General features: G+C 40.1%; 1 protein-coding gene across 4 annotated transcripts in view; it reads right to left on the bottom strand.

Moving 5' to 3' along the window:
* LOC109277031 (ATP-binding cassette sub-family A member 9) overlaps positions 1-23,956 on the bottom strand; it is a 61,914-nt gene extending 37,958 nt beyond the window's left edge. The window contains exons 1-16 of one of the 4 annotated variants that reach the window (XM_019466420.2): positions 23,809-23,956; positions 18,405-18,506; positions 16,238-16,445; positions 14,609-14,773; positions 13,665-13,768; positions 12,845-13,071; positions 8,838-8,979; positions 8,370-8,555; positions 7,375-7,522; positions 6,582-6,750; positions 5,754-5,815; positions 4,774-4,884; positions 4,035-4,210; positions 2,882-3,001; positions 2,530-2,668; positions 1,805-1,895 (exon numbers count right to left, since the gene is read on the bottom strand). In XM_019466420.2, the coding sequence (XP_019321965.2) occupies positions 1,805-1,895; positions 2,530-2,668; positions 2,882-3,001; positions 4,035-4,210; positions 4,774-4,884; positions 5,754-5,815; positions 6,582-6,750; positions 7,375-7,522; positions 8,370-8,555; positions 8,838-8,979; positions 12,845-13,071; positions 13,665-13,768; positions 14,609-14,773; positions 16,238-16,445; positions 18,405-18,500 (2,144 nt within the window). In that variant the 5' untranslated portion in view covers positions 18,501-18,506; positions 23,809-23,956. The other 3 variants (XM_019466422.2, XM_019466421.2, XM_019466423.2) reach the window with 3 other exon arrangements.
* Positions 23,957-26,944: the final 2,988 nt, after the last annotated feature.

Genomic DNA, 26,944 nt, shown 5'->3' with positions numbered 1-26,944 from the left:
GATGCTTATGGGACTAAGCCACCCAGGCGCCCCATCATTGGATTTTAGAAACACCATTTTTAGTCACACCCATTGAAATTTCCTGAGGCTATCGAATGGTGAGGGCATCACAGTTGACTTTGATGACATAAACCTGAAAAACCCATTTTAATTAAAACTATTCTGTGTTTACAAGGCCCTTATGTGATATGCTATCCAGGATCCCAAACAGAAAGAATACAGTACATTCCCTAGAGGAGTTAGGAACATAACAGTAATATAAAGCACCAAATTATAGAAGAAGTGAGTGAGGGAAGTTGAGCTAAGTCAGTTAAGCACTTGGCACCTTGTCAGGTATTCATTCATTCAATATTTTTAGTCTTAATTGCAATGTGGGTATTATTACCACTATTACGTCAATGAAATTACTGAGGATCAAAGAAGTTAAGTAAATTGTCTAAGGCGACAATTCAAAATAGTGTTTTCAGAGCTCCAGAAAAGAGAATACTTATTAAGGAGAAAATATTCAGAAAAGACCTTCAAGATTGGGGGGCACCTGGGTGGCTCACTCGGTTAAGCATCCAACTCCATTTGGGCTTAGGTCACGATCTCGTAGTTCATGAGTTCAGGCCCTGCATCGGGCTCCTTACAGTGCAGAGCCTGCTTGGGATTCTGTCTCTCCCTCACTCCGCTCCTCCTGTAAGTGCGCTCTCTCTCTCTAAGTAAATAAATAAAAGAATGGATAAGATGTGAACTTGGTTAAAATGGGTCGCAGGAGGACATGTCAAACAGACATCCCACTTTAAGCGGAGAGAAGACAACAAAACTATGGAACATACTTAGAAAACAGCGAGTGATTCATTTTATTTTATTTTATTTTTTTAAGTAGGCTTCATGCCCAGCACGGAGCCCAATGCGGGGCTTAAACTCACAACCTCGAGATCAAGACTTGAGCTGAGATCAAGAGTTGGACACTTAACTGACTGAGCCATCCAGGTGCCCCACAAGTGGTTCATTTTAGTTGGAAAGTACTGATTCCGTTGGATCATACTAAGCAATCATGATGGAATAGTAGATTTGAACAGGTTAAACACTCAGACTAAATAATGGAGGGAATTTAACCACATCTAACCACTGAGGATGAAGTGATTTAAATTATGCTTTAAGAAATATTAGTATTTTTAGTGGGAAGTATAGGAAGAGATTCACGCCACACCTAGAATCTTGGTCCAAAGATTCTGCCACTTATAAATGATGTGAGACTGGGCAGATTATCAAAACTCTCTGACATGTCAGAGGCTAATAATGCCATCTTCTTACAGTTATCTGAGGGATTAAATATGATTATATGACTATTTCATACATAAGTTATCTCAGCAAGAATGCAGAATACAGCCAAGTGATAGACATTACTAAATAAGCATACTAATTATTATCAGGAAGAGAAGGAGATAGAAATGAATGAGGGGGAAGATGAAGTCAAGGAGAACAGAGAGGAGACTACTGAGATTGTCACAGCGAACAAAAGTAAGCATTGGAAAATGATCAGGAAGGCCTGGAATGTCACTAAATTTCTCTTTGCGAGTGATATGTTGTGAAAACACTTTCCAAAAATTTTGTTTAAACTTAGCTCACTCATCCTTATATCCGTGTCTACGATCCTACCTGTTGCTTCATTCTTGCTAAGAACGGTCAGTTGTGGGGTCATTCTAACACAGCTCTCTTGAAATGGTCTTCATAATTTTGTAGCCTTTTCTAACCTACCGATACTGAGATCTCCTGCCCCCGACATGTTCCAACATGTCCCCAGCAACACAGGCTGTACCTTAAATGGTAGCCGATGCCCCATTTTTTCTTCAGGAACAGGGAAGAGCCTGCACACTTCAGCCTCCCGTTGGATATAAATACCTTCCTGTCTAAGCAGAAAATAAAAACAAGAAATTGCATTACAAGGTAATTCTCTCATTGTTTATCAAAGAACAGATCCATCAATAGATAGTGTATTTTAGGAGCACGATCCACTCAGATACTTGCATTCTAATTCTAGTCATAGGTAAGCCAGTTTCTTTATCCTCCAGTAACTAAAATGATACATTAGTTTATTCTCTAATCTCTCTAGAAAAGTTATCACACGATGAGAGGCTCTGTTTCAAGCCACCTGACATTCCTACTGAATAAAACAGAAGATATTTTTAAGAGCATGCTATATATTTACAACCGATGAGTTATTTTGCAACAGGATCAGAATCCATCTATGGGACAAGGTGCATGGAGATGTAGATGCTCAGAAGGGTGACAGCAAGTCTCCTGTCTTGGTTCATGACAGTCACACGCAAGGCAGTTGTGTTGGAATTTATCTACACATACCGTGCACATCCTCCCTAATTTCCCACTAAGATACATGAAAGAAAACCAAGAACCACCATGAAATGACATGAATGGAACTTGAGGGCATTAGGCTAAGTGAAATAAGTCAGAGACAGAAAAAGAAAAATACCATATGATCTCACTTATATGGGGAATCTAAAAAAAAAAAAAAAAAAGAATTACCAGCCAGGATGTCAGCCTCATCCATAAACTGGGTACTGAAGAGAATGACTCTATCAGATTTCCTCTCTTTTAGAAGGTTCCATACGCGGTGCCTTGACAAAGGATCTGATCCGGCAGTTGGCTCGTCCAATAGTAAAACCTGCACCATAGAGAAATGTAAATCATTTTCCCCTTTCAGGCAACATTTTTAAAAAAAGAATAGACGTGTAAATGTATTTGGGAGAAATACCTTAGTCCGTAATTTTCCATTTGAACAGTTCTCTTGCATTTATCATTTGCAAATTCAGTCCAATTGAATACAATAGTTCCAGACTCCTCAATCTCATTCACCAGTAGTTTTGGCCCCACTTACCTGAGGGTTTCCTAAAATGGCAATCCCAAAAGTTAGTTTCCTTTTTTGTCCACCACTTAAATTTTGAGCAAGAATGTCTTGAATATTTTCCATCTCCAAGTCCCTTAAAACTTGTTGTACCTAATGAGAGAGAAAGAAAGAAAGAAAGAAAGAAGAGTAAGAAGGAAGGAAGAAACAAAAGAATGAAAGAAAGAAGGAAAGAAAGAAGAAAAAGAAGGAAGGAAAGAAAGAAAGAAGAAAAAAGAAAGAAAGAGAAAGAAGGAAAGAAAGAAGAAAAAGAAGGAAGGAAAGAAAGAAAGAAAGAAAGAAAGAAAGAAAGAAAGAAAGAAAAAGAAAGAAAGAAAGAAGAAAAAAAGAAGGAAAGAAAAAAGAAAGAGAAAGAAGGAAAGAAAGAAAGAAGAAAAAGAAGGAAGGAAAGAAAGAAAGAAAGAAGAAAAAAAGAAAGAAGGAAAGAAAAAGAAAGAAAGAAAGAAAGAAGAAAAAAAGAAAGAAGGAAAGAGAAAGAAAGAAAGAAAGAAAGAAAGAAAGAAAGAGAAAAAGAAGGAAGGAAGGAAGGAAAGAAAGAAGGAAAGAAAGAAGGAAGGAAAGGAGGAAGGAAGGAAGAAAGGAAGGAAAGAAAGAAAGAAAAGAAAGAGAAAGATAGAAGGAAAGAAAGAAGGAAAGAAGGAAAGAATGAAAGAAAGAAAGAAAGAGAAAAAGAAAGAAGGAAAGAAAAAAAGGATGTTTAGTTTAAAACCCAACATGTTTGTTTTGAAACGCTATTGGGGTGCCTGGGTGGCTCAGTTGGTTAAGTGTCTGACTTCAGCTCAGATCATGATCTCGCGGTTCTGAGCCCGAGCCCCACGTCAGGCTCAGGGCGGACAGTTCAGAGCCTGGAGCCTGCTTTGGATTCTGTGTCTCCCTCTCTCTCTCCCTGACCCCTGCTCGTGTTCTCTCTCTCTCTCTCAAAAATAAATAAAAATTAAAACAAAACAGCAGCAAAAAACCCAAAAAACCAAAACAAAAAAACACCACTATCGTTTTGCTGTTCGTCGCTAAGGGCCTTTTGCCATTTAGATGATGAACTGTGTAGGAATAACACGTATACATCTAGAGTTTTCTAGATAAACAATTTCGTGTTCATGGCTGTGTGACATCGAATATGTCCCTCTACCTCTTGTTCCACTTCATGTGGTTGAATCCCTTTTATTTTGGCAAAAAGCCTGAGATTTTCTCTCACGGTGAGGAAGCCAAATTGTACGTTGGTTTGTGGACAGACTCCAGTGAGCTTGCTGATGGTTTCCGAGTCCGCCATTTCCGAAAGGCTGTGATTATAGATGGTGACTGAACCTAGAAGTAGAAAGGTTGACGGTTAGCGTGAGGATAACACTTGACAGTTAGCATCAGGACAACACGTTCATTTAAGATGTTTTAAAGTGAAAAACAAGTGGAAAACAATCTCTAGAATCTTCTATTTATTTTTGGGGGGCGGGGGCGGAGGGAGAAAGAATCTGAAGCAGTCTCCACGCTCAGCACAGAGCCTGATGACATCATGGGGCTCCATGTCATGGCTCTGGGATCATGACCTGAGCCGAAATCAAGAGTCGGATGCTTAACTGACGGAGGCACCCAGGCGCCCCTCACTAGAGTCTTATATGCACATTTCCCTATAAGGACTACACTGTTGACTAAAAATGTAACGCTCAAAATTCACTTGAGCCAGTCGGAATGCCAATTAGTAAATATAAAGCTATTTATCTTGAAATATTTACACCACAAAGACTTTCCTTTTCTCTTTTACGAACTATTGAAACTCATTTACGAACTATTGAAATGAACCAGCAAAACGCATTAGCTAATGAAATGCACCGTTCATTCGTTTGCCCACGTTCTTGCCCATAATTGTGTCTCACCTGACGTTGGGGCCGACAGTCCACTGAGCATATTCAACAGGGTCGTTTTCCCGGCTCCACTGTGACCAAGGAGGGCAGTGATCTGGCCTTCGTATATGTCAAATACCAGACCTGGCATTATTACAAAAAAAAAAATCCCACTCAGAGCTACATATTAACCTTACATTCTCCAAAATTTTTATAATTTCTTATAGCATGTGCATATTTGGCTAGCAGTATTCAAAATAAAATTCATCCCCAAATTCTTCCCTTTAAAATGGCATCTCCTGGGGCACCTGGGTGGCTCAGTCAGTTAAGCGGCTGACTCTTGACTTCGACTCAGGTCGTGATCTCATGGTCATGGGTTCAAGCCCCACATCAGGCTCTGTGCTTATAGTGCAGAGCTTACTTCAGATCCTCTGTCTCCCTCTTTCTGCCCCTCCCCTGCTCATACTCTGTCTCTCTCAAAAATAAATAAATGTTTAAAAAATTGAAAAAAAAAATAAAGATCATATACTAGGGCTAGGGAGGGGATGAGGTGAAAGTAAAGCGTATCATGACATAGTCATACATCTTTCAAACCCCTAAGGTATCTATGGCACACCTTGACTTTCTAAAACTGTTATATATTTTTTTAAACGTTTATTGACTTATTTTGGAGAGACAGAGACAGGGTACAAGCAGGGGAGGGGCAGAAAGAGAGGGGGAGACACAGAATCCGAAGCAGGCTCCAGGCTCTGAGCTGTCAGCACAGAGCCCGACACGGGGCTCGAACTCACAAACCGCGAGATCGTGACCTGAGCTGAAGTCGGACGCTTCACTGACCGAGCCACCCAGGTGCCCCTAAAATTGCTATACGGTTTTTAACTTGCTTGGAAGGAAACATGATGTGTTCAAATGGAGGAGAGTAGTGGTATTTGGGACCCCCACGAAGACAATGCAACAGTGAGGCGTGGTCACCAGATCAAACAGCCTTGTCAAATATGAGGTTAGTGTATTACCTTTCAAGGCCTCTACTTTTTCGTGGTTTCCTTTTCTATATTCTTTTTTAAGATTTCTTATTCTGGAAAAAAGAAGAGAATGTCTTAAGGACGTTGTAGAAGTAGATAGAGGATTGAGAAATCAAGTCTTTGGGGCTGTGAGAAAATCTGGGGGCTCTTTCCCTCACACAGGCCCAGGTGGCCGGAAAGGATTTACTGAGGAGACAACAGCAAATGGCACGGTGAACAAATTTTGAGCAGAGACCCGGGGAATTGAGGGATTTCTAGTTGTTTGGAAATACAGCAAGCAGCATTGAATAAAACACGGACATCATCTCAGAAGGGAGGACGTTCATGCTGTGATACCCTAACTTGGGTTTTCTTCCCATGTCTCTGGATGCCTGACTCCCCTTTTCTGCATCATCTGCCTCTTCCTTTTCATCTTATTAATCAGGAAGCAAGGAGGGGAGACACCAAGTGTGTCAGAGAAAAAGGAGATAAGCATAACAAGGGACACGATGACAGTGTCTGTTATAAAGCGAGGAAGCACAGAAAGAGAGAGAACAGCGCAACGAAGAGAAAAAAAAAAAGCAAAAAGAGACAAATGGAAACATGAAGGTTATTTATTCACTGATATTTGTCGTTCTGCATAAGATAGCAGTAAGTGCAAATGGTGACAACGTTGCTTCTGACAATGAGTGTGGCCTTTTGTAAGTACAGCAGCCTGGATGCATGCGTGGTGGACCCAAAGAGGCCCCTGGGAAAATCCGTCACATCTGTGTTTTTCCTCCTAGGTCTCTGTTCCCTGACCTGTTTCCCATGTGCACTTTCACGTAATGTGTTTATTACCTGATGGCTTCTTTTCCATGGAATTCTGGAGACACTGGCTCAAACGAGTCATTAGGTGAAGAGTCTGAATCTGTTTCGTTCTCAAGGGCCACATGATCAGCCCGCTGGTGTAGAAACCAAAAAGAGGATTTCAGGAAAAACCAAGGAGAACGTCGATGTCCGTATTCACCTGCGCGAACAGGAGGCAATTGCATATCGGATCAGTCACCGCTTTAAGGATGAGTTGCCGTGGGACAGCTTATCAAGGCAGCTGCTTTGGGAAGCATTTAGACACCCTTAAACCCACTAGCAAGCACTAGCTTTTCCATCTTGCTCTGATACAAGCACTAAGAGGATAATTATCCTTAATTTCTTATAAGCGTCTCTTTTTATTTTATTTTTATTTGAGAGAGAGAGCGAGCGAGCGCATGAGTAGGGCAGAGGCGCAGGGGGAGAGAGAAAATTGAGGTAACTTTAAACAGGCTCCATGCTGAGCACAGAGCCCCACATAGAGATCGATCTCGCAAACTATGAGATCATGACCTGAGCTGAAATCAGGAGTCGGAGGCTTAACCGACTGAGCCACCCAGGCATCCCACGAATCTCTCTTTTTAGACAAAAACAATCTGAAGTGTTGTGGTAGAACAAGATCTTAGAAAGCAATTCTCTAAACAAAGCGCGGAATACCTCTGGGCTCATTTTAGAAATTTTGAAAACGATGCTGGATAATTGCTATCCGACATGTGGTAGAGAGATATTTTAAAGAAACGCACTGAGTGAAATTGCATTGAATTACAATTATGTTACTACTTACTGGGCAAAATTTTGTCAAAATACAACGTCAAGGCCAAATAGAGAAGAGCATCAAAAAGCAGCATGAATAGAGTCGCTATTATTAGGTACGGGTTGTCTGAAGAATCCAGATGGACGTTAGAATTCACGTCATAGTCCAAATGTATAAGCTGGAAAAAAGATACACCCATTGAATTTTAAAAGGGGAAATAGAGTATTAAGAGTTATTTTTGTCTTGTTTCTGCTAAACACTGGGATTGAAAAGATAAACATATTTCCTGTCTTTACAGAGCTCTAATCTATTGGAAGACATAGCAATGAAACCATCTAACTAAAAAGCAATTTGGGAAGTCAGTGGAAGGAGGTACTAAAGGCTTAGAGATCCATGGGCAGAAGTAGGCAAGTCCTCTGAGAAGTAAAAACTCAAAGGAGAGGCTGGCTGCCTATAGAATTCCTTCAGGTGTAGGATGTGGACAAAGGAGGCGTTCTAGGCAGGGGACACCGTCTGAAAATAGAAACACGGAGGAGCGAAAAGCACTTCAGTAGTTGGGCAGAAGACAGAAGAAAGTTTTTCTTATTATCGTGAGATACACGTAGCATTTTACGGTTATGACGTCACACCTGGAATCAGATTTGCTGAGAAGAGGTTCAGTTTCGTATACATCAGGCCAATTAGAAAGAAAAATTTATTTCTACTGAATTCCTGTTGTCAAATACTTGCGATAATATTAAAGGTCATGTTTCCTGAGCATTAAGTCAGTTAAATGTCCACTGGGACAGCCCATGAAAAGTACAAGCTGGACCACATCCATAATACAGGATCAGTCTATATTTAGCGACTTAAAACCAAGCCACTTATGCTGAGAGAGAAAAATAAAACCTGTCCCATTTCTTAGATGTATCTGGAAGTGGATGGAAATTTTGATGCTTAGAACACGCAGCATGAATTCCTCAGAGAGAATTATTTTAATGTTTGTAAAAAACAAAAAAAAATGAAATAGCTACATTAACTCTTACCTGGGCCATCCCAACAGTGAAAGCGAAAGGGCTAAGAAGACATAAGGTCCATTCCAAAAATGCAGGAAGATCTCTGTACAATGCAGTGAATCCCAGACTCCCCCAAAAGACAGTGAGGAGAAAGACAACCAAACCCGTAAGGAAAGGTTTCTTTATCAACACGCTCATCAGGAAAGCTAAAGTTATCTGAGAGGAGAGAAAAAGTTCAGGTAGTATGTAATTCTCTGAGAATCATCACCAGCATAATAAAAAAAATTCATAATACAAAAGTATGTGATATCCATTCCTCCTCCCCGCCTTCCCCCACCGCCCCGACACTGTCCCATGCAAAGATTCAAATACCGTGAACAGAAACAAGTGTGATCAGAATCAGAGGGAAATGACTCTCTCAAAGAGAAGGAGAGGAGAGAGAGAGAGAGAGAGAGAGAGAGAGAGAGAGAGAGAGAGATATTAAATTCACCAACTCACCAAAGACAGGCCATAGAGGAGAAAGAGAGTGAAGATCACCACGAAGCCAGTCTGGACGACGACTTGGGCGGATGTTACAATAAGAGCCATCAAAGTGGCCACAATGAAGATGAAACCACCATACATCAACCCCCAGCAGAGCCTAGCACAGAAACTTAGCATCAGTTCAGAGGGCTGCTACTTTGTCACTTTATTCATTCACGTACTCTGCAGATGATTTGGGAAGCTTACCGTAAATCAAGAGTTAAGGGAATACAACAGCTAGTACAGTAGAAAACTTCTCTGTTCCCAAAGGTCATAGGCGACCGGGGAAGGTAGACAATGAACAAGTAAACAGGTAAAATGGGTAGCTAATTGCAAAAGAAGAAAGAGACGGACTGGATGATATAATGAGGTTAATTGGGAGACGTTTTCTGGGAAGACCGCCATGATGATGTATAGATTCTGGACTTCCTCTTTCAGTAAAATGTAAACCCCGTGGACAAAAAAGCAGGTGATGAAGCAGGTTTCAGCAAACTTTTCCCCTGAAGAGCCAGGTAGTAAATCTCTTAGGCTTTTCAGACCATACGGTCTCTTAGAGCTACTCAGGTCTGCTTTTGCAGGACCGAAACAGCACGGACAACGTGCAGACAATGTGTAGACACTGACATCTGAATTTCATATAAACTTTTGTGTACCATAAAATATTTTTGTTCTTTTGATTTTTTAAGGCATTTTCGTAGAAGCCATTCCTAGCTTGCAGATGGTACATTAAGGGGCCATGGTTTGTTAACCCTTGATATCGATGACTAGATATAGATACAGATAGTCACACACGCATAGGACATAGATAGATGCAGAAACATAGATGGATATGAAAATACATTTTTCTTGCTATCAACGTCACAGCCTTTTCCTATGGGGGAAAAGTCCTGATTTTTTTTTACCCCCTTCCTAATTGGATTTATTTGGTTTCTCTCTTCTTTTTAGCATATTGTTTGCTTTTCTCTGACTGTAGATTTCTATTTTTTTTAAATTTTTTAATGTGTATTTATTTTTGAAAGAGAGAGACAGAGCATGAGTGGGGGAGGGGCAGAGAGAGAGAGAGAGAGAGGGAGACATAGAATCTGAAGCAGGCTCCAAGGTCTGAGCTGTCAGCACAGAGCCCGACATGGGGCTTGAACTCACAGACCACAAGATCATGACCCAAGCCAAAGTCGTATGCTTAACCAACTGAGCCACCCAGGTGCCCCTATTCTTTTTTTTAGGTTTGTTTATAATTTTGAGAGAGACAGAGACAGAGTGAGTAGGGGAGGGGCAGAGGGAGACTGAGAGAACCCCAAGCAGGCTCTGTGCCACCAGCATAGAGTCTGATGTGGGACTTAAACCCATGAAGCTGTGAGATCATGACCTGAGCTGAAACCAAGAGTTGGACGCTTAACCTACTGAGCCTCCCAAGTGCCCCTTCTATTCTTTTAAAAACACAGTGAGCAAAGTTTCCTTCAGTATTGAGTTACACAATTTTCGTACAAAAAGAGAGACACCAGACAAAACTCCCATTCTAGACCCAACCAGCAATCCATTTTCTCCACTTTTGTACTCACTTAAACATTTCTGGAGGAAATAAATAAATAGAATTGGTATCAATTGGCAGCATTAAAACGTGGGGTCTTCAGTTAAGAAATGGGCAAAAGACATGAATAGACACTTTTCCAGAGAACAGATACATGAAAAGACGCTCAACATCACTCATCCCCAGGGAGGTACAAGTCAACACCACGATGAGATACCACCTGACACTGATCAGAGTGGCTAAAATTAACAACACAAGAAACAACGGGTTTTGGTGAGGATCTGGAGAAAGGGGAACACTTCTGCACCGTTGGTGGGAATGCACTCTGCCACACAGTACGGGAGTTCCTCAAAAAATTGAAAATAGAACTAATCCACAACCCAGCAATTGCACTACTCGCTATTTATCCAAAGGATACAAAAATGCTGATTTGAAGGGGCATGTACTTGTAAAAGCATTATCAACAATAGCCAAATTACGGAAAGAGCCCAAATGTCCATCGACTGATGAATGGATAAAGAAGATGTGGTGTGTGTGTGTGTGTATATATATATATGTATATATACATACATATATATATATGTATATATATATATGAATATACATATATAGGAATATTACTCAGTGGTCAAAAAGAATGAAATTTTGCCATTTGCAACAACATGGATGGAACTAGAGTGTATTATGCGAAGCGACATAAGTCAGTCAGAGGAAGACAAATATCATATGATTTTACCCATATGTAGACTTTGAGAAACAAAACAGATGAACATAGGGGAAGGTAAGGAAACATAAAATAAGATAAAAGGAGAGAGGGAGGCGAATCATAACGGACTTGTAAATACAGAGAACAAACTGAGGGTTGCTGGAGGGGTGTTGGGTCGGGGGATGGGCAAAATGGGTGATGGGCATTGAGGAGGGCACTTGTTGGGATGAGCCCTGGGTGTTACGTGTAAGGGATGAATCACTGAATTCTACTCTGGAAAGCAATGCTATACTATATGTTAACTAACTTGAATTTAAATAAAAAAAAGAAATCTTTCCATTTGCAATGATGTGGATAGAGCTAGAATGTATTATGCTAAGCAAAATAAGTCAGTCAGAGAAAGACAAATACCATATGATTTCACTCATGTGTGGAATATAAGACACAAAACAGATGAACATATGGGAAAGAGGGGAAAAGAGGGAAGGAAACAAACCACAAGAGACTCTTAACAATAGAGAACAAACTAAGGGTTGACAGAGGGAGGTGGGTGGGGGATGGGCTAGATGGGAGATGGGCATTAAGTAGGGCACTTGTTGGATGAGCCCTGGGGGTTACATGTAAGTGATGAATCACTAAATTCCACTCCTGAAACTCATATTGCACATACAATATTGCATATTGTATGTTAACTAAAATTGAAATTAAAAAAAAAAAGAAAAAATATGCGGGATTTTCTTACTCAACTGAATAGTGCCTGACATTCTTTTAAAGACTACACGGCATATGTCTAGATCTATTCTGTATATTCTACAAATCTTGTTTACTATTGAGAATAACATCAGTGTGCAAAAAAAGCAAATTCAAACCATGACTTTTTTCAGTCCAGAACTCATGCTTTTACTATTCTGTATCTCAAATACACCCCTTGGCGAAACTCGTTAAAAATTTGTTGTTGTTCACTGGGGATTCACTCCTTGGTTTCTTCACTTACATCTACTGCCCTCTCAGACTGTGATCCTTCCCAAATTTCTATCAAGTGCCACCTAATATTCAGTTGACTTTTTGTTAAGCTCAATGCAAAGCACTTCAAATACATTCCCTTCTGTAATCCTCACAGCCAACGGAAATAGATGCTACGACCAATATTTCACAGAAAAGAACACTGAGGTTTAAAGAGATTAAGTAGCTTGCTCAGGGTGGTAACGCTCAGAAGGAGAAGACCCGTGATTTCCTGCCACCCAGGCCTCAGTTCTAACTTCCTCCACTCAGAAATCTCTGTGCTTAAAGAGCTTAATGGGCTTGTTCATTCAGTGTCATCAGTGTTGGTTCATTCAACGCAGGGGTGATATCAACCATCCCATCTAACGAGACCTCTGAAATGTATATTTCATCAAACATTAGAAACCTCAAGTTCTTACACATCTAGGTTCACACATTAGAAACCTCAAGTTCTTACACATTTGGGTTCACTCACGTATGGCAACTAGGGACTGAGAGCCATCATTTCTATTGCATAGTGACCCGGGTATCAGCAGACATCTATGGAATCAGGCTTTCTTTAATTCAAAGAAGTAGGAAAAGTTTCATTTACCAAACTTGCTTGAATCTATTCCATTCATTTATAATGCACTGCTTTCTGGAAGAATCAAGTTTAAATAGGATACTGTATAGGGAGTCCAATTGGCTAGCTTGCTGTGTTTATTTAGGTTGCGTGATAGATTGCACTTAACTTACCATGTAACTTACCAGAATGCTGACTCTCGAAGGCCCATCATTGTCATCAATGACTTAATGTATTGCCTTTCTTGTGTAACATTGACTGATACATAGTAAATGAAGGCAGAAAAAGAAATAATGCAGAAGAATATGAAAAAATCAGTCGCAATTCCTGCTTGGGCAACAAAAGGCAGTATCTTCATATTTATGCCAGTAATTGACATCAGCTCTCCCATCACTGAGTGATTTGTTGTGATCTAAGGGAAGGTATCAGTGAACAAATTGTTATCATCGAGCTAATTATAACCTTGCACGTTGTCTCTCAGTTATAAGAAACTGTGTGCATTCCACGTTTAAATATCCATGCTCATTCGTGATCTGGCCCCTTGTAGTTCCTGGATCTCTCCAAGTTTTGTCCTGACTCCTTAGAGCATGTCTATTTACCATCTTTAAGGGACACAATTCTATTTTTGCTCAAAGTCACCACTGAAATGTCACCTCTGTTAGTCATCTCCGCTGACATTTCTCATCAGAGTATCTCCTGCTTCGTTGTTTGCCTTGCACAGCATTTATAATTCCACAATTGATAGAACCTAATCTCTTATGACGACTCCATATCCATATTTCTATCCCCTCACTACCCAGCATCCCTGGAGAAAAGTGCCTGTATTGTACTTATTTCCTGATCCTCAGGGCTTAGTGTCATGGCTTAAATACAGCAGCTGTTGAGTGCATTGTGCCAAATAAATTAAGTGGATAAATTCAATGATAAGATAGGACAACCCATTACAGCACCATGCATCAAAAGTTAACTTACAGCACGATGAGCCTACTTTAACTTAATACTCACTTCAATGATAGCAGCGTTAATGGCGGCCTGAAAAGCTACAAAGCCTTTCTCCCAGAACATTGAACCTTCACATGTGGTTTTTCCTTCTGTTACTTGACAGTGAGCTTTGGTGAAAGAAGAACACCACCATTTACAATGTCATTCTCTCAATTAGCCAAGAATGTTTTGTTGAGTTTTGCTCTTCTGTTTGCTTGTGCTAAGAAAGTGCTGACTTTTTTTTTTTTTTTTTAAAACATTTGGTATTCACTGAACAAGAATCTCTCTTTCAGGTTATATTTAGCAGTAACATAGGAATAATAATAGCAAATACAATTTCTTAATAAAACAACATACCTAGAAACATAGGCTTTATTTAATAAGAATGAAACTTGGGGTGTCTCAGTGGCTCAGTGGGTTAAGCGTCCAACTAGGGCTCAGGTCATGATCTCACAGTTCGTGGGTTTGAGCTCCGTGTTGGGCTCTGTGTTGACGACTCAGAGCCTGGAGCCTGCTTGGGATTCTGTGACTTCCTCCTTCTCTGCCCCTCCCCCACTCATGCTCTGTTTCTCTTCTCTCACAAATAAATAAACGTTAAAAAATTTTTTAAAAAAGGATGAATCTTGGGGCGCCTCAGCAGCTCAGTCGGTGAAGCAGCCAACTCTTGATTTTGGATCAGGTCATGATCTCACGGTTTGTAGTTCGTACTGATAGTGTGGAGCCTGCTTAGGATTCTCTCTTTCTCTCTCTCTCTCTCTCGCTCTCTCTCCTTCTCTCTCTACCCTTCCCACATGATCTCTCTCTCAAAATAAATAAATAAGCTTTAACAATAATAATGGGAAGAATGAATCTCATTTATGTTCAGAAATGAAAAGTACATGCTGGGCACAGAGTTCAGCTATCACATGCGACCTCTAGTGACTAATGACGTAATAACAACAACAAAAAATTTCTAGCAGGAAAGTTACCTGAATGGTCTCTGTGTTCCTTTATCTTGGGGATTCTACTTCCCCAGAAAAATTTTAAATGGTATGAGAAGGTATCATTGAAGATGACTCTCACTGCATCTATTGAGTAGTTTAAGTCCAATTCTTCCATGCTGTTCTCATCCGGCCACCCCATGATTGTTCTTCCTGTCATATGAAAGAAAGAGTCATATGAAAGAAGGAGATAGCTAATAAGTAAGAAGATTTCTACGTGGTCCAAAGACAGCATTCCATATTCAGTTATGCTTAAGTTATTTTAGGTGAAAATTCTTTATTCACTAAAGGCTGTGCTGGTCCTAAATAAGACAGTCGTACTGGGGGTGGGGGTCTAAAATCTAGATAAAACCGGAGGTATGTGGCAATCACTTTGATCGCAAATAGATCACACTTTCCCTGCAAAAACACTTTTAAAACAATGGCTTAAAACACAATGAATTTGGAACAGTAGCACCACCGCTCACATATACACAGATTTATCCAAAGTGGAAATACATGCTATAATTACAATATATAATTTCGTTTGACAATGGTGTCCCTGTGGCCAAACTTCCAAAGAGAGTGTAAAGTTATTAAATTTGGAGAATGTTTTCTCAAGATAATTTGTTTATTCCAAAGATATAATGTAAATTAATGACTGTTACTGACCAAACCCAGGCCACTTAAATCACGTGATTTCCTGCAATCTGGCAGCTGCATTCCAGAAGCTTATCAGACTCAGGTCCAATACTTTCATCAAGACTATAAGTGGTGTGTATTCTTTCTTCAGAGTGTCATGATTTCTGAATATCTGGTTGGTTTTGTTGTTGTTGTTGTTGTTGTTGTTGTTTATTTGAGATATTAGCAGCCATGGGCGCTCAGTGCCTAGATCCAATGATTCAATGGCCCTTTCAAAATGGTGATATTATATTCCCATCATATGTTTTTTACTAGTGGAAAATGTTTATGGAACAGTACTTTCCATCATCTGTTTGATTATCCAATAATACACTTCATATAGGATAAACGCTGGTATTTTCCCTTTATACGCAGATTTTCATAATAGGAGCTGATTTCGTACCATCCTCCCAAAGCAACATTTTTTCCTTTTAATATGTTACGAAAGCCTGGATTTCATGTATACATTGGATGTGATTGAAATCATTGCATTTTTTATTCCCGTTGGAGCTCAGAATGCTGGGTTTGACCGGGGGGAGTCTCTTCCAGTTGACTACTGAGCCTTTCTGACAGAACCTTTTCTTCCTCGTAGGCTTCTATCTGGGGTGACAATATTCTTCACCCTGTAAATATCCCGTCCAAGACCTCTGCATCTCCTTTCTGCCAGAGCTGGGACTCCTGGGCTACCAGGACACGGAGGTGAGAGAAAGAGACTATTCCATAAGTACTTATTTGGTATATCTCACTTTCCATATATAACGGCTTCGGAATATATATATTTTTTATGTATTTGAAGAGATTTAAAAACCATGTGCTGTCCCACATTTCCAGAATCTTCTCACTAATATACATTTGAATAATACTGGACTGTCTCGTTTTGATACGGACTCTAATGAGGATAAAAGTTAATCCCAACATAAAGGGGTGTGTTTGGCAAAGAACTGCAGAAGAACATACCTTTCATGAATGGGGCCGAAGCCACTTTGTTCATGATCTCCTGGGTTGTTTTGGATTCGGGTGCGAACGCAATCACATAATTAGAATCGTTAAAATGATCTACACGTCCCAGATCCATTGCGGGCAATTGAGGAAAGTCATTAACTTGATGTAAATTGGAGGAAAGTCGGTATGCAAACAATACTAGAAGAAATGAGAAAAACCATTCCTACACAGCAATGAGAGAAAAATAAAGCAAATCAATAGCTGTTCAACCACAGATAAGTCATCCACGAACAACTTAAAACACTTAATTTTCTGTGTAGCTTTGACCAGTTTTCTCTCCCAGTTTCCAAGTGTCTCAATTTTCTTTTGTCTTTTACTCTGCATATTTTGAAATATGCGCATCCATGCATCAAGGCAGAGTTATGGCATCGGGTCCCAATTATCACTGAGAATCTACATTTAATCACACTTTCATGTGAGTGTTAGAGGTTGGATTGCTTCATGAATGGCCTAAGGGCTTATGGTCATGTTGAAACCCGAGCGTCAATGATAAAGAAGTGTCATATGTTATGAAATAGGTTACCAGCTTCCATCAACAGGAGGAAGGTCATATTTTTATCTGCTGCCACCCTGCATGTGGAAGAAGATAGTCCTAAAAAACCGTTCATAAAAAGAATGTTAAAAACCTTTGTCTTTGTGACAACATTCCGAAATGGGAAACGCAGCAGAATGCATTTGCAGTCTGGCATTAAGAGCACACTTCACTATTTCCTTTCAATTCTCAACACATGGGCATTAAAAGAGGTATATATCTTACCATCTGATCTTATTTTAAAAAATTCCTTAAGTGTACCCATCCATTTTGAGAGAGACAGAGACAGCACGAGTCGGGGAGGGGTAGAGAGAGAGGGAGACAGAATCCCAAGCAGGCTCCGTGCTGCCATCGCAGAGCCCAATGTAGGGTTTGAACTCCCGAAACCACAAGATCATGACCTGCGCTGGAACCAGGAGTCGGATGCTTAACCGACTGAGCTACCCAGGCACCCCTGATCTTCTTTTAGTATATGTGTTGTCTATACCTACACCAAATGCATCTGTCTAGATGGATCAATTGATAGACACAATGCTTATGTGAAAAACAGTTAAAAGGTTGGAAGTAAAACACCTGTATAAAGTAGAATCCAACTTTTATATTTAGACTTATGTAATCTTTACTCCACGCGGGGATTTTTGTATGCTTTATTTACTGCCAATCTAAGCTTTCAATACATACTTGTTGAAACAACACACACACACACACACATACACACACACACACACACACACAATGTTCATAAAATCAAATGTTAATAGATTAACCCTCGAACTATGGATATTTAATGGGTGATTTAATTTTTTTATTATGTTTTTCTCAGTTTACTTAATTTTCTATACAAAGCCCATCTGATCATTCTCACTGGAAGAAAATACTCTCTTAATAGAGCAAAAGTTCCAAATGCCACTTTCTTGTCCTGTTTCTTTATATACCCATTATTTCTTTGCAGTTGATGTTGTCTGTGTCCAAAGCGCACTTGTGTAGGAAGTGCTACAATGTCTCCTTTGAGTTGTTGGGTTTTTTAAATTGTGGATTATTTGTTGCATTAATTTTGGATTAAATTTACCTCTTTCTTTGACTTTGACCCTGAGCTTTTATACCTATTCCTTCATGAGTTTCAAATGAGTTCAGATGTTAAGAAGTATGATCTCTGCAATGTATGGATGTGGCTTTATTTTTCAGGAAGCTTCTGAACATCAGTTATTTAAAGAATGCCTCCAGTAGGAAATCCACTAATAATATATTTAAAGGACTCTCAGTTAAAGTAATAGCAAAGTCCAGAATTTGAACAAAGAAATCCAGCCTGGTAGTTAAAAGTATATATATATATATATATATATATATATATATATATATATATATATACACACACACACACACACACACACAGTTAAAAAGTGCACACACAGTTAAAAAGTATATATATATATATATATATACACACACACACACACACACACACACACACACACACATATGTGTGTGTGTGTGTGTGTGTATGAAACATTAAATAATGAAGATAAAGTGTGTACCACCCAGAAAACTCCCAGTTTCCTCTTTGAAACATGAGAAGATGCTGAAGCATACCAACAAGGTCTCTCTTTTCATCCTCCATTTTTTAAGAAAGTTCTTGCAGAGAAGGGCGCACGTTTGCTGACCCACGCTTATGTGCCTCTTGCTCATTCTGCCCTGTTTATTTTGAAATAAGAAAGTAAAGTAAGTAAGTGTGAAGGTCTGCTATAGGAAACGTTGTGCAATCAAACCAAAAAAACCATTGTAACAGCTGTTCTCAACTGCAGGTATAGAAAAGGGAGCCAGAAAGCTAAAAACATACAAGGGGAAGTTGAAGCTAATTAGCGTGTCAATTATTTTAATCCCCATGATAAACCTTTGACGCAGATCCTATTAGTCTCCCCATATTAAAGATGAGGGAAATGAGGCACTCGGAGGCTGAGTGGCCAAACACAGCGAATGATGGACAGCAGAATCAGAGCTTTATTCCGGAAAACCAACTTCTGGAGACCTCACTCTTAACCAGTGTGCCATGCTGTTGTCAAAATTCATCTAGGGGGTCGCTTGGTGGCTCAGTCCGTTAAGCGTCCAACTTCGGCTCAGGTCATGATCTCGCAGTTGGAGAGTTCAAGCCCTGCGTGGGACTCTGTGCTGATGACTCAGAGCCTGGAGCCTGCTTCAGATTCTGTGTCTCCCCTCTCTCTACCCCTCCCCCACTTGTGCTCTGTCTTTCTCTGTCTCTCTCAAAAATAAATAAACATTAAAAAAATTTTTTTTTTAAAGAAATTCATCTAGGGAATTTCCCACATTTCACCAGACAGGTGGTAAGGAGCTCTAGGAGGGATCCACTCAGACTACTTATCCATGGGTTTTGCTCTGTGTAGTAATTATCAGGAACCCCCAAATGCTGGAACATAAGGAAAGATCGATTACTCTCAGAGTAATCTCTGCAAAAGGCAGAGAAAATATACGATTTTTTTAAAAAGACAGCTTTATTACAATAAACAGAAGACAAGGTTTTAAATCTTCCATGTAATGAACTATAGTTAAATTCAAGGAGAAAGGTAAGAAGAAATGAAAAGCCAATAATCCTACTTAAAATTCCCATCGAAGTCAGTAAAGAATATAAAATCTCCTATGATACAGAGAAAAATTTTTCAAAGAAAATTAAAACTCACTTAGAAACAATGAGAGAGATAAAACTACATGAAGTAGAAACAAACAAACAAACAAACAAAGGATCCAAAGTAAAGTATTTGGTAAAGAGATACCCAAAAAGAAGAAAACACAGTTGCAAGAAAAATACATTGAAGAAAATAACATTGTGAAAAGTCCAATGGAAATTAATTTTTCAAGGTAGTGGAAAGATGTGTATTTCCCAAAAAAGCTCTCCAAGTACCAAATACAATGACAGAAAATATCAAAAAATAATGATTTTTTAAAATTAAAGGATAGAGGGGAAAGTTGGAATCAAGTTGACAGCATAGAGGTGTGGTCATTCAGGAAGGAATGAGTCAACAATGTATAATGGAACAGAAACCAGCCTGATATGTTCCAAGTGGAAGTGAGAAAATGATTTGCTCTCTTTCCTTTGAAAAATCTACCCAAAGGGACAAAAACAAAGAACACTGATGAAATATTTATTTGCAATAAAACTAGAATGATTTAACCCCAAACCACAGATACTCCCCCACCAAATTATTAAATTTTGCTTCAAATTAAGAAATATACACAAAGGAGTACCATAATGTGCTTATTAATCAAAAATTAATTGACAAAGTTAACTGAATCTAAATTATTAAGAGATCCCTGAAACCCACACAGTATTCTTTCCCTTGAAATGACCCGTAGGGTGAAAAGCCATGGCAGAAGCATGGCAGCTGGTTTCACCTCGTGGGAAGTCAAGGAAGGTGATGAGAATCTGCACGAATACAGTATTGTTGTTTTCTTCAAGTCCACAGCCGGGATACAGAAGAATGTGGAATATCTTTACACCAGTGATAGAAACAACAATAACCCAAACAAAATGAGAACCACAGTCCCATGGCATGAACAAAAACCAACAGACTCAAGAAGACTTTGACGAACTGAATTGTCAAGAAAAACAATCTGAGTGTGGGTGGGGAGACAAGGTGTGTCCACGGTAAAGGGTATTTGCAGAGATGAGGAGGAAAAAATCAAACCTTAGATGATGTACATGTGGGATGCAAAAAGTAGAATCTAAAAGAGTCTAAAATGCGAAGAATAAAAATAGCCTAACCAATTTTTCTTCACCCTACAGTCACATTGGATTTTCTCAGGAAAAAAAAAAAAAAAAAAGTGAAAGAGGTAAAAAAGGTCCTGAACAGTAGAGAGAATGTTTGAAGTTCTGTGCCTTCTCATGCTGTCTAGATTTCTGAGACCTTGTCAGAGTTGAACCCGGTGGTGTGAAAGTGCTCCTTGGTGGAAAGGTATGGACAGAAAGTTATAGTTATCGTGGTAAGGTCTGTTTGGTAAAGGGGTGTGTATGGTGTCATTACAGACAAAGTTGATTCTTGCAATGTGGTGGGACCCATTTTATTGCCAGTAGAAAAGAAGCACCTAAAATAATTTTCAGATTCATGATGTTCTCTTACTTCCCCATGCGTACAAGTGGATAGGTGGGAGGTTGAAATAGGGATAAGGGGTGAGCAGACAATGGACACATGAATCAGATAAATTTGTAGTTGGAGTTCCTTGAGTTGGAAGCTCATTCTAATAGTATATTATCAGAGGCAACATACACCTATTTGTAGGCACCCATGTAGGCACTCTGCTGTTGTCAGTGGAAGTCCTCCATTTCCTCCTATTTATGGGCTCAACCTTGGCCTTGGGGGTAATCCGCACAAGGGCTTAGGCTCACAGGGAGAGAGGACTAGCCTTCAGGCTTACGCACAGGTCTACCAGTCAGCCAGGCTGTTGGTTTCCAATAGGTAGGCCAAGTTATCAGCAACTCTATAGAATTGTTTGCAGAGGACTTCATATACATAGAACCTATATAACAATAATTCAGGACATATCTGCTCAACAGCCATTAAATGATCTCTTTCAAACCTAGTGAAGGCAGCAGATTCTAGATATAACACTCAGTGTGGTAGTGGTAGTATGATGTAACTGTATGGTCGTCTTAGTGGAGCCCAAGAATTACTAGTATATCTACCAGAATGAGTTACATAATTGAATTACAAGAGGTCTATCTCATTATTTTCCCATCAGGAAGAATAACAAAATTTCTCTGAGACTTGTAAAGCATGAATGCTCATGAATTATCTTAGTTCATAAAGAAACCATGAAGCATAACCTTACTTAATAGAACCCAACATTCTAGGAGTGGGAGTTGGTCCAGGAAATGGTCCAAGGGTAGTGGCTTGAGCCTTGGCACAAAGCTTAGAGCACAAGGTTGATTGGCCAATAAGATCTGGCTTTTCGGGGTGGTCGTGTTCTCCTTTCCTTTGGCTCTATATTGAAAAGGGATGGAAACCATAGAGTTGTATTGTCTCTTCCATCATATGAGTAATGAGGTTGTTTCTGGCTACTAGATTCATGGCCTAATGCTGATCTTATCCATGGGGTGAGAGCAAAGACACAAATATTCTGGTCCCTACTGGTATTTAGGAGGTAACTCAAATGGGAAGATCACTTATTCAAGGCAGCCTCGGGAGGCATTGCCAGAGATAAAACCTAATCATTGTGTATTGTAAAGAGTATTGTGAATCTGCTCTTTCAGTCTGAAAGTCACGGAATAATTGAAGAGGAACGTGGTAGGCAGAATAATGGTTCCCTTCTAATCCTGGAACTTGTGAATATATTACATTATACCGCAAAGGAGAATTAAGGTAATGGATGGGAGTGAGGTTGCTAATCAACTGACTTAAAATCAGAGAGATGATCCTGGATGATCTGGGTGGACCCAAGTAATCACAAGCGTCCTGAAAAGTGGAAAAGGGAGGTAAAAAAGGCCGTCAGATGAGGTGATATTAAAAGGACTCAACCTGTTGCTGGCTTTGAAGATGGAGGAAGGTGGGCATGAGCTGAGGAATACGGCAGCCTCTGGAAGCCGTAGGAGGCAAGAAAACAGAATAGCTCTGCAGAATGGAAGGCCCCCCTGCCAGCAGCTTGATTTTCATCCGGTGAGACTCACATCACACTTCTCACCTCTCAAACTGTAAGATGATAAATCTGTTTTGTTTCCCACCACAAAGTTCATGGTCCTCTGTTACAGCAGCAATGAAAATTAATACACGGAGCACAAAAGGGAGTCTGAGAGCGTGAAAACCGAGAACAAGACAGAGGCGAGGGCTTTAGGACACAAAGAGTTGTTTGTGGAACAAATGAGGGCGTGAATTTATGTTCAAAAACTGTCCAAAAATTATCAAAGGAATCCAGAAGCTATGTGGATGAGTTCTTGACCATAGATAGCACCACCAGAGCAGGCTGTGACGGCCTGGAGATCCCAACTGAAATGACACTACGATGTCACCAATTAAGAGACCAGTACCTCGGTAAGCCATGGTATCTGAGAGGGTTAAATACATCGCCTACATGCCTACTTTTCTTTCTTTCTTTAGCAATGCATGTGCTAGAAAATATTGATGAATACAAGAAATTAACATGACCTAATTGTCATGATTGTGGGTATTCCCTTCGGACTGTTAAGACTGATTTTTTTTTTCCCACTACACATCCTGATGTAAATGTCAGGGGGGAAAAAATTACTATTCACCACAGTAGCACGAAACATCTAACTAGCTTACATTGCTCCGAATCGGAAGTTGTGTGATCTAGAAATAATAATGTGGCTCTGTAAAAAGCCAGTCACCTCCTGCCAGAAAGAATTCCTCATATTCAGAAAATAAGTACATTGCACAACAAATTAGATCAAGACTCCTATAGATGTAGTATATAAACAAGGTCAATGAAAATGTTGCCCTAAGTTTTCTTGAAAATCCGCAGCCAGCTAAAACAATTCAAAACCCACTCAGAAAATCATGTGCTCCCCCCCATGCTTATAAATCCTCTGGCAATAAAACAATTAAAAACTCACTCAGAAAATCGTGTGTCCCCCCCCCCTCCATGTTTACAAATCCTCTGGCAGTAAAACTGAAAACAAACAAAAAAGAGTAAGTAATTCTAATAACTTGGGAAGCAGCCCATATTTGCAAAGAAATGACAGAAAGTGATTCCTTTCAATCCGTCTAATACCTTTTAGATAATATATGCTATTTGTCCAAACATGCTTTAGTCATAGGGTAAAAATGAAAAAAAAAAACAAAACCACTTAGTTCCCCAACGGGTTATTTAGCCATACAATAGAAAACACTCAGCTGATTGGGGGAAAATCAAAACAACAAATAACTTACTGCCTTGAATAGTTTTCATCCAAATGTTTGGCATTCCCTATTCGAAGTCGTAAGTTATAGTTTTATATGCAAAACAATCACAATTTTAGAGATTAACTTACTCTCAGGAAAGCTGGGGCAAGAATCTAGAAACGGTTCATCCACATGTCTCTGCATGTCCTGGAGAAGAATTCACATTCCTTTTGGGTCACTACTACATCATGCTTTTAATTTCATGTTTATTGTGAATAGTTCCGTTTTAGAATGATTTCCGAAAAGGATTATGGTCTTAATTCAGCCAGCCTGCCAAAAACTCTCTGCTCACATCACATGGTGACTTCTCCGCAGTTTTCCATTTCTTTGTCTCCCAGCCAGCTCCTCAGCAGGGAGTTTGTAGTTGCAGATGGCTGGCTGGACATATCAAAACATTAGGAACTATCAGACCAAAGAGAATCTAGTCTTTCTCAATTAGCTTTTTCATACAAAGCCCTAATGGGAGAGCTGGCCCCCAGCACAGTCTTTTTAAAGAAACGCAAGTAAAGAGACAGTTCGGAGAAAAGCAGAGCCGGGAGAGGTTGAAAAAGAAAAGGTTTTAAAAAATGATAGCTGTAAGTATACAATCCGGTCAGAAAGCAACTCAAAATCTTCCACTGAAATTTAGCTCTTAAAACCGAGATACGGAAAGATGGCTGTGAAGCGATGTAATTTTTTCAGGGTAAAACAATGAACTTTTATCTGCATCCCAGCTGCGTGCCAGCCATCTACAGCATCTTCCTGGGAGGGCAAAATAGGAAAATCCTTTGAGCACATCCTATAAAAACACCTGCAATTCTCATGATCTACAAGCTTGCTATTTCTGTAAGTCCCAGCAAACAAACCCCTTTCTCTGTAACCACCTGCTGGCTTTTAGTATGTCCTGTTTTCCATATTTTTCTTTTCTTCTAATGCTTATTTATTTTTGAGGGGGGGGGGGAGAGAGAGAGAAAAAGAGAACGAGTTGGGGAGGGGCAGAGAGAGAAGGGGACAGAGGATCCCAAGCAGGCTCTGTGCTGACAGCAGGGAGCCCGGTGCGGGGCTTGAACTCACCAAACGTGAGATCGTGACCTGAGCTGAAGTCGGACACTTAACCCACAGAGCCGCCCAGGCTCCCCTCCATAGTTTTCAAGAAACATTTTTAACAGGTAAGAGGCGCCATTCTATCTTTTTTGAGCGTTTCATTTAGGTTGAAGACAAGGCAATTCCGAAACTCCTTGTAACGCACGGAGTCTATTTTTGGCTGAAGAAGAAAAGTGAAAAAGGACCACACTCTGTCTGCTTGCAGTCCTTAAGTCCGTTGGGTGCTTCTGCACTGTGATTGCTTTCTGAATACACAACTGAAGGAGAAACAATGTGCTGTGCGCGCAGTTCTTAAACTGAATGGGCTCGTCTGCGTCCCATTGTCCACGATAATCACATGAAATCTTCCTCACCTACTTCCCATGCCTTAATGTTTATGCAATCATGTGTACTCTTTTGCTAATTGTGGGTCCAGAGGTTGTTCAGCCAGCCAAATAGACGCAGATCGAACTCATTAATGCATGAGACTATGGAAGTAAAAAAAAAAAAAACTTGCTGAGTGTTTCTGCAAGCCTGCTGTCTTCTGTAGAAGATGCAAAATTATCACTTTCAATAACCTCACCAGCATTTTGTAAACAGACAGTATCATTTAGGAAATGCATTTCTTTCTTTTTTAAGTTTATTTATTTATTTTGAGACAGAGAGAGAGAAAGCACGCACAAGCAGGGGAGGCGCAGAGAGAGAGGGAGAGAGAGAATCCCAAGCGGGTTCCGCACTGTCAGCGCCGAGCTCGATGTGGGGCTCGAACTCACCAACTGTGAGATCGTGACCTGAGCTGAGACCGAGAGTTGAACATTTAACCAACTGTGCCACCCAGGCACCCCTAGGAAATGTTTCTCAAGTAACTTTTTTCTAAGAAAAAACTTGTTGGCTTCTGGACTCTCTTTCTTCCTCTCTTTCTTTCTTCCTCTCTTTCTTCCTTCTTCCCTCCCTCCCTCCCTTTCTTCCTTCCTTCCTTCCCCTTTTTTAGTTGAAGTATAGTTCACACACAATGTTGCATTGGTTTCCAGTGCACAACATAGCGATTCAATAAGTCTATCTGTTATGCTGTGGTCATCACAATGTAGCTGCATCTGTCCGTACAACGCTCTTATAATACCATTGACTTTATTCCCTATACTGTCCCTCTCATCCCTGTGACTTATTCATTCCATAAGTGGGAGCCCGTACCTCCCACTGTCCTTCAGACACTATTTTTTTCCTTTAGAATCTTGGTTTCTTCCTTTAATGTGGCCACGTCGTAATCTCTCTACCTCTATAACAGAGCAACAGCACCCTCATTAATCTTCTTTTCAACATGTTCTTGATTAACCCTACGTCTTTACTCTTCTAAATAAGCTTTAGGATCAGCCGGCGATTAAAACCAAATCATGCCATTGGCATTTGGAAGATGGAATGGCACCGATTTTATGCAAAAGGTAATTACTAAGCAGCCACCTATGGCACCTACAATACGCAGGGCACACTTAAATATGAACACAATCACATAATAGTCTCCTCAGGTAGGTGCTATTTTACAGATGAGAAAAATGAAGGCCAGAGAGTTTAAATAATGTACCCAAATGCACACAGTTGGCGAGTAGCAGATCCTGGGTAAAAGCTCGGACCATCTCCAGTCTGTGGCTTAAATAACAAGTGCTCTGATGTCTCATTTGTGTGTGTGTGTGTGTGTGTGTGTGTGTGTGTGTGTGTTCATTCAATGAATCTCATTGTCAAGTAGTATTCCATTGTGTACATAAACCACATCTTCTTTATCTGAAATCTGGCCATTTGTAGCAACGTGGATGGAACTGGAGAGTGTTAGGCTAAGTGAAAGAAGTCAGGCAGAGAAAGACAGATACCATATGTTTTCACTCATGTGTGGATCCTGAGAAACTTAACAGAAGACCATGGGGGAGGGGGAGGGGGGGGAAATGTTACAGAGAGGGAAGGAGGCAAACCATAAGAGACTCTTTTTTAAAAAAAATTTTTTCTAACGTTTATTCATTTTTGAGAGAGAGACAGAGTGTGAGTGGGGGAGGGGCAGAGAGAGAGACACACACACAGAATCCGAAACAGGCTCCAGGCTCTGAGTTGTCAGCACACAGCCCGACCCGGGGCTCGAACTCATAAACCATGAGATCGTGACCTGAGCCGAAGTCA

This window comes from Panthera pardus, unplaced genomic scaffold (assembly GCF_024362965.1).
Source record: "Panthera pardus isolate Hobbes unplaced genomic scaffold, ASM2436296v1 HiC_scaffold_3, whole genome shotgun sequence".
NCBI classification, from domain to species: domain Eukaryota; kingdom Metazoa; phylum Chordata; class Mammalia; order Carnivora; family Felidae; genus Panthera; species Panthera pardus.
The sequence above is the reverse complement of the archived record's forward strand: the minus strand, read 5'-3'. Positions and strand labels throughout refer to the sequence as shown.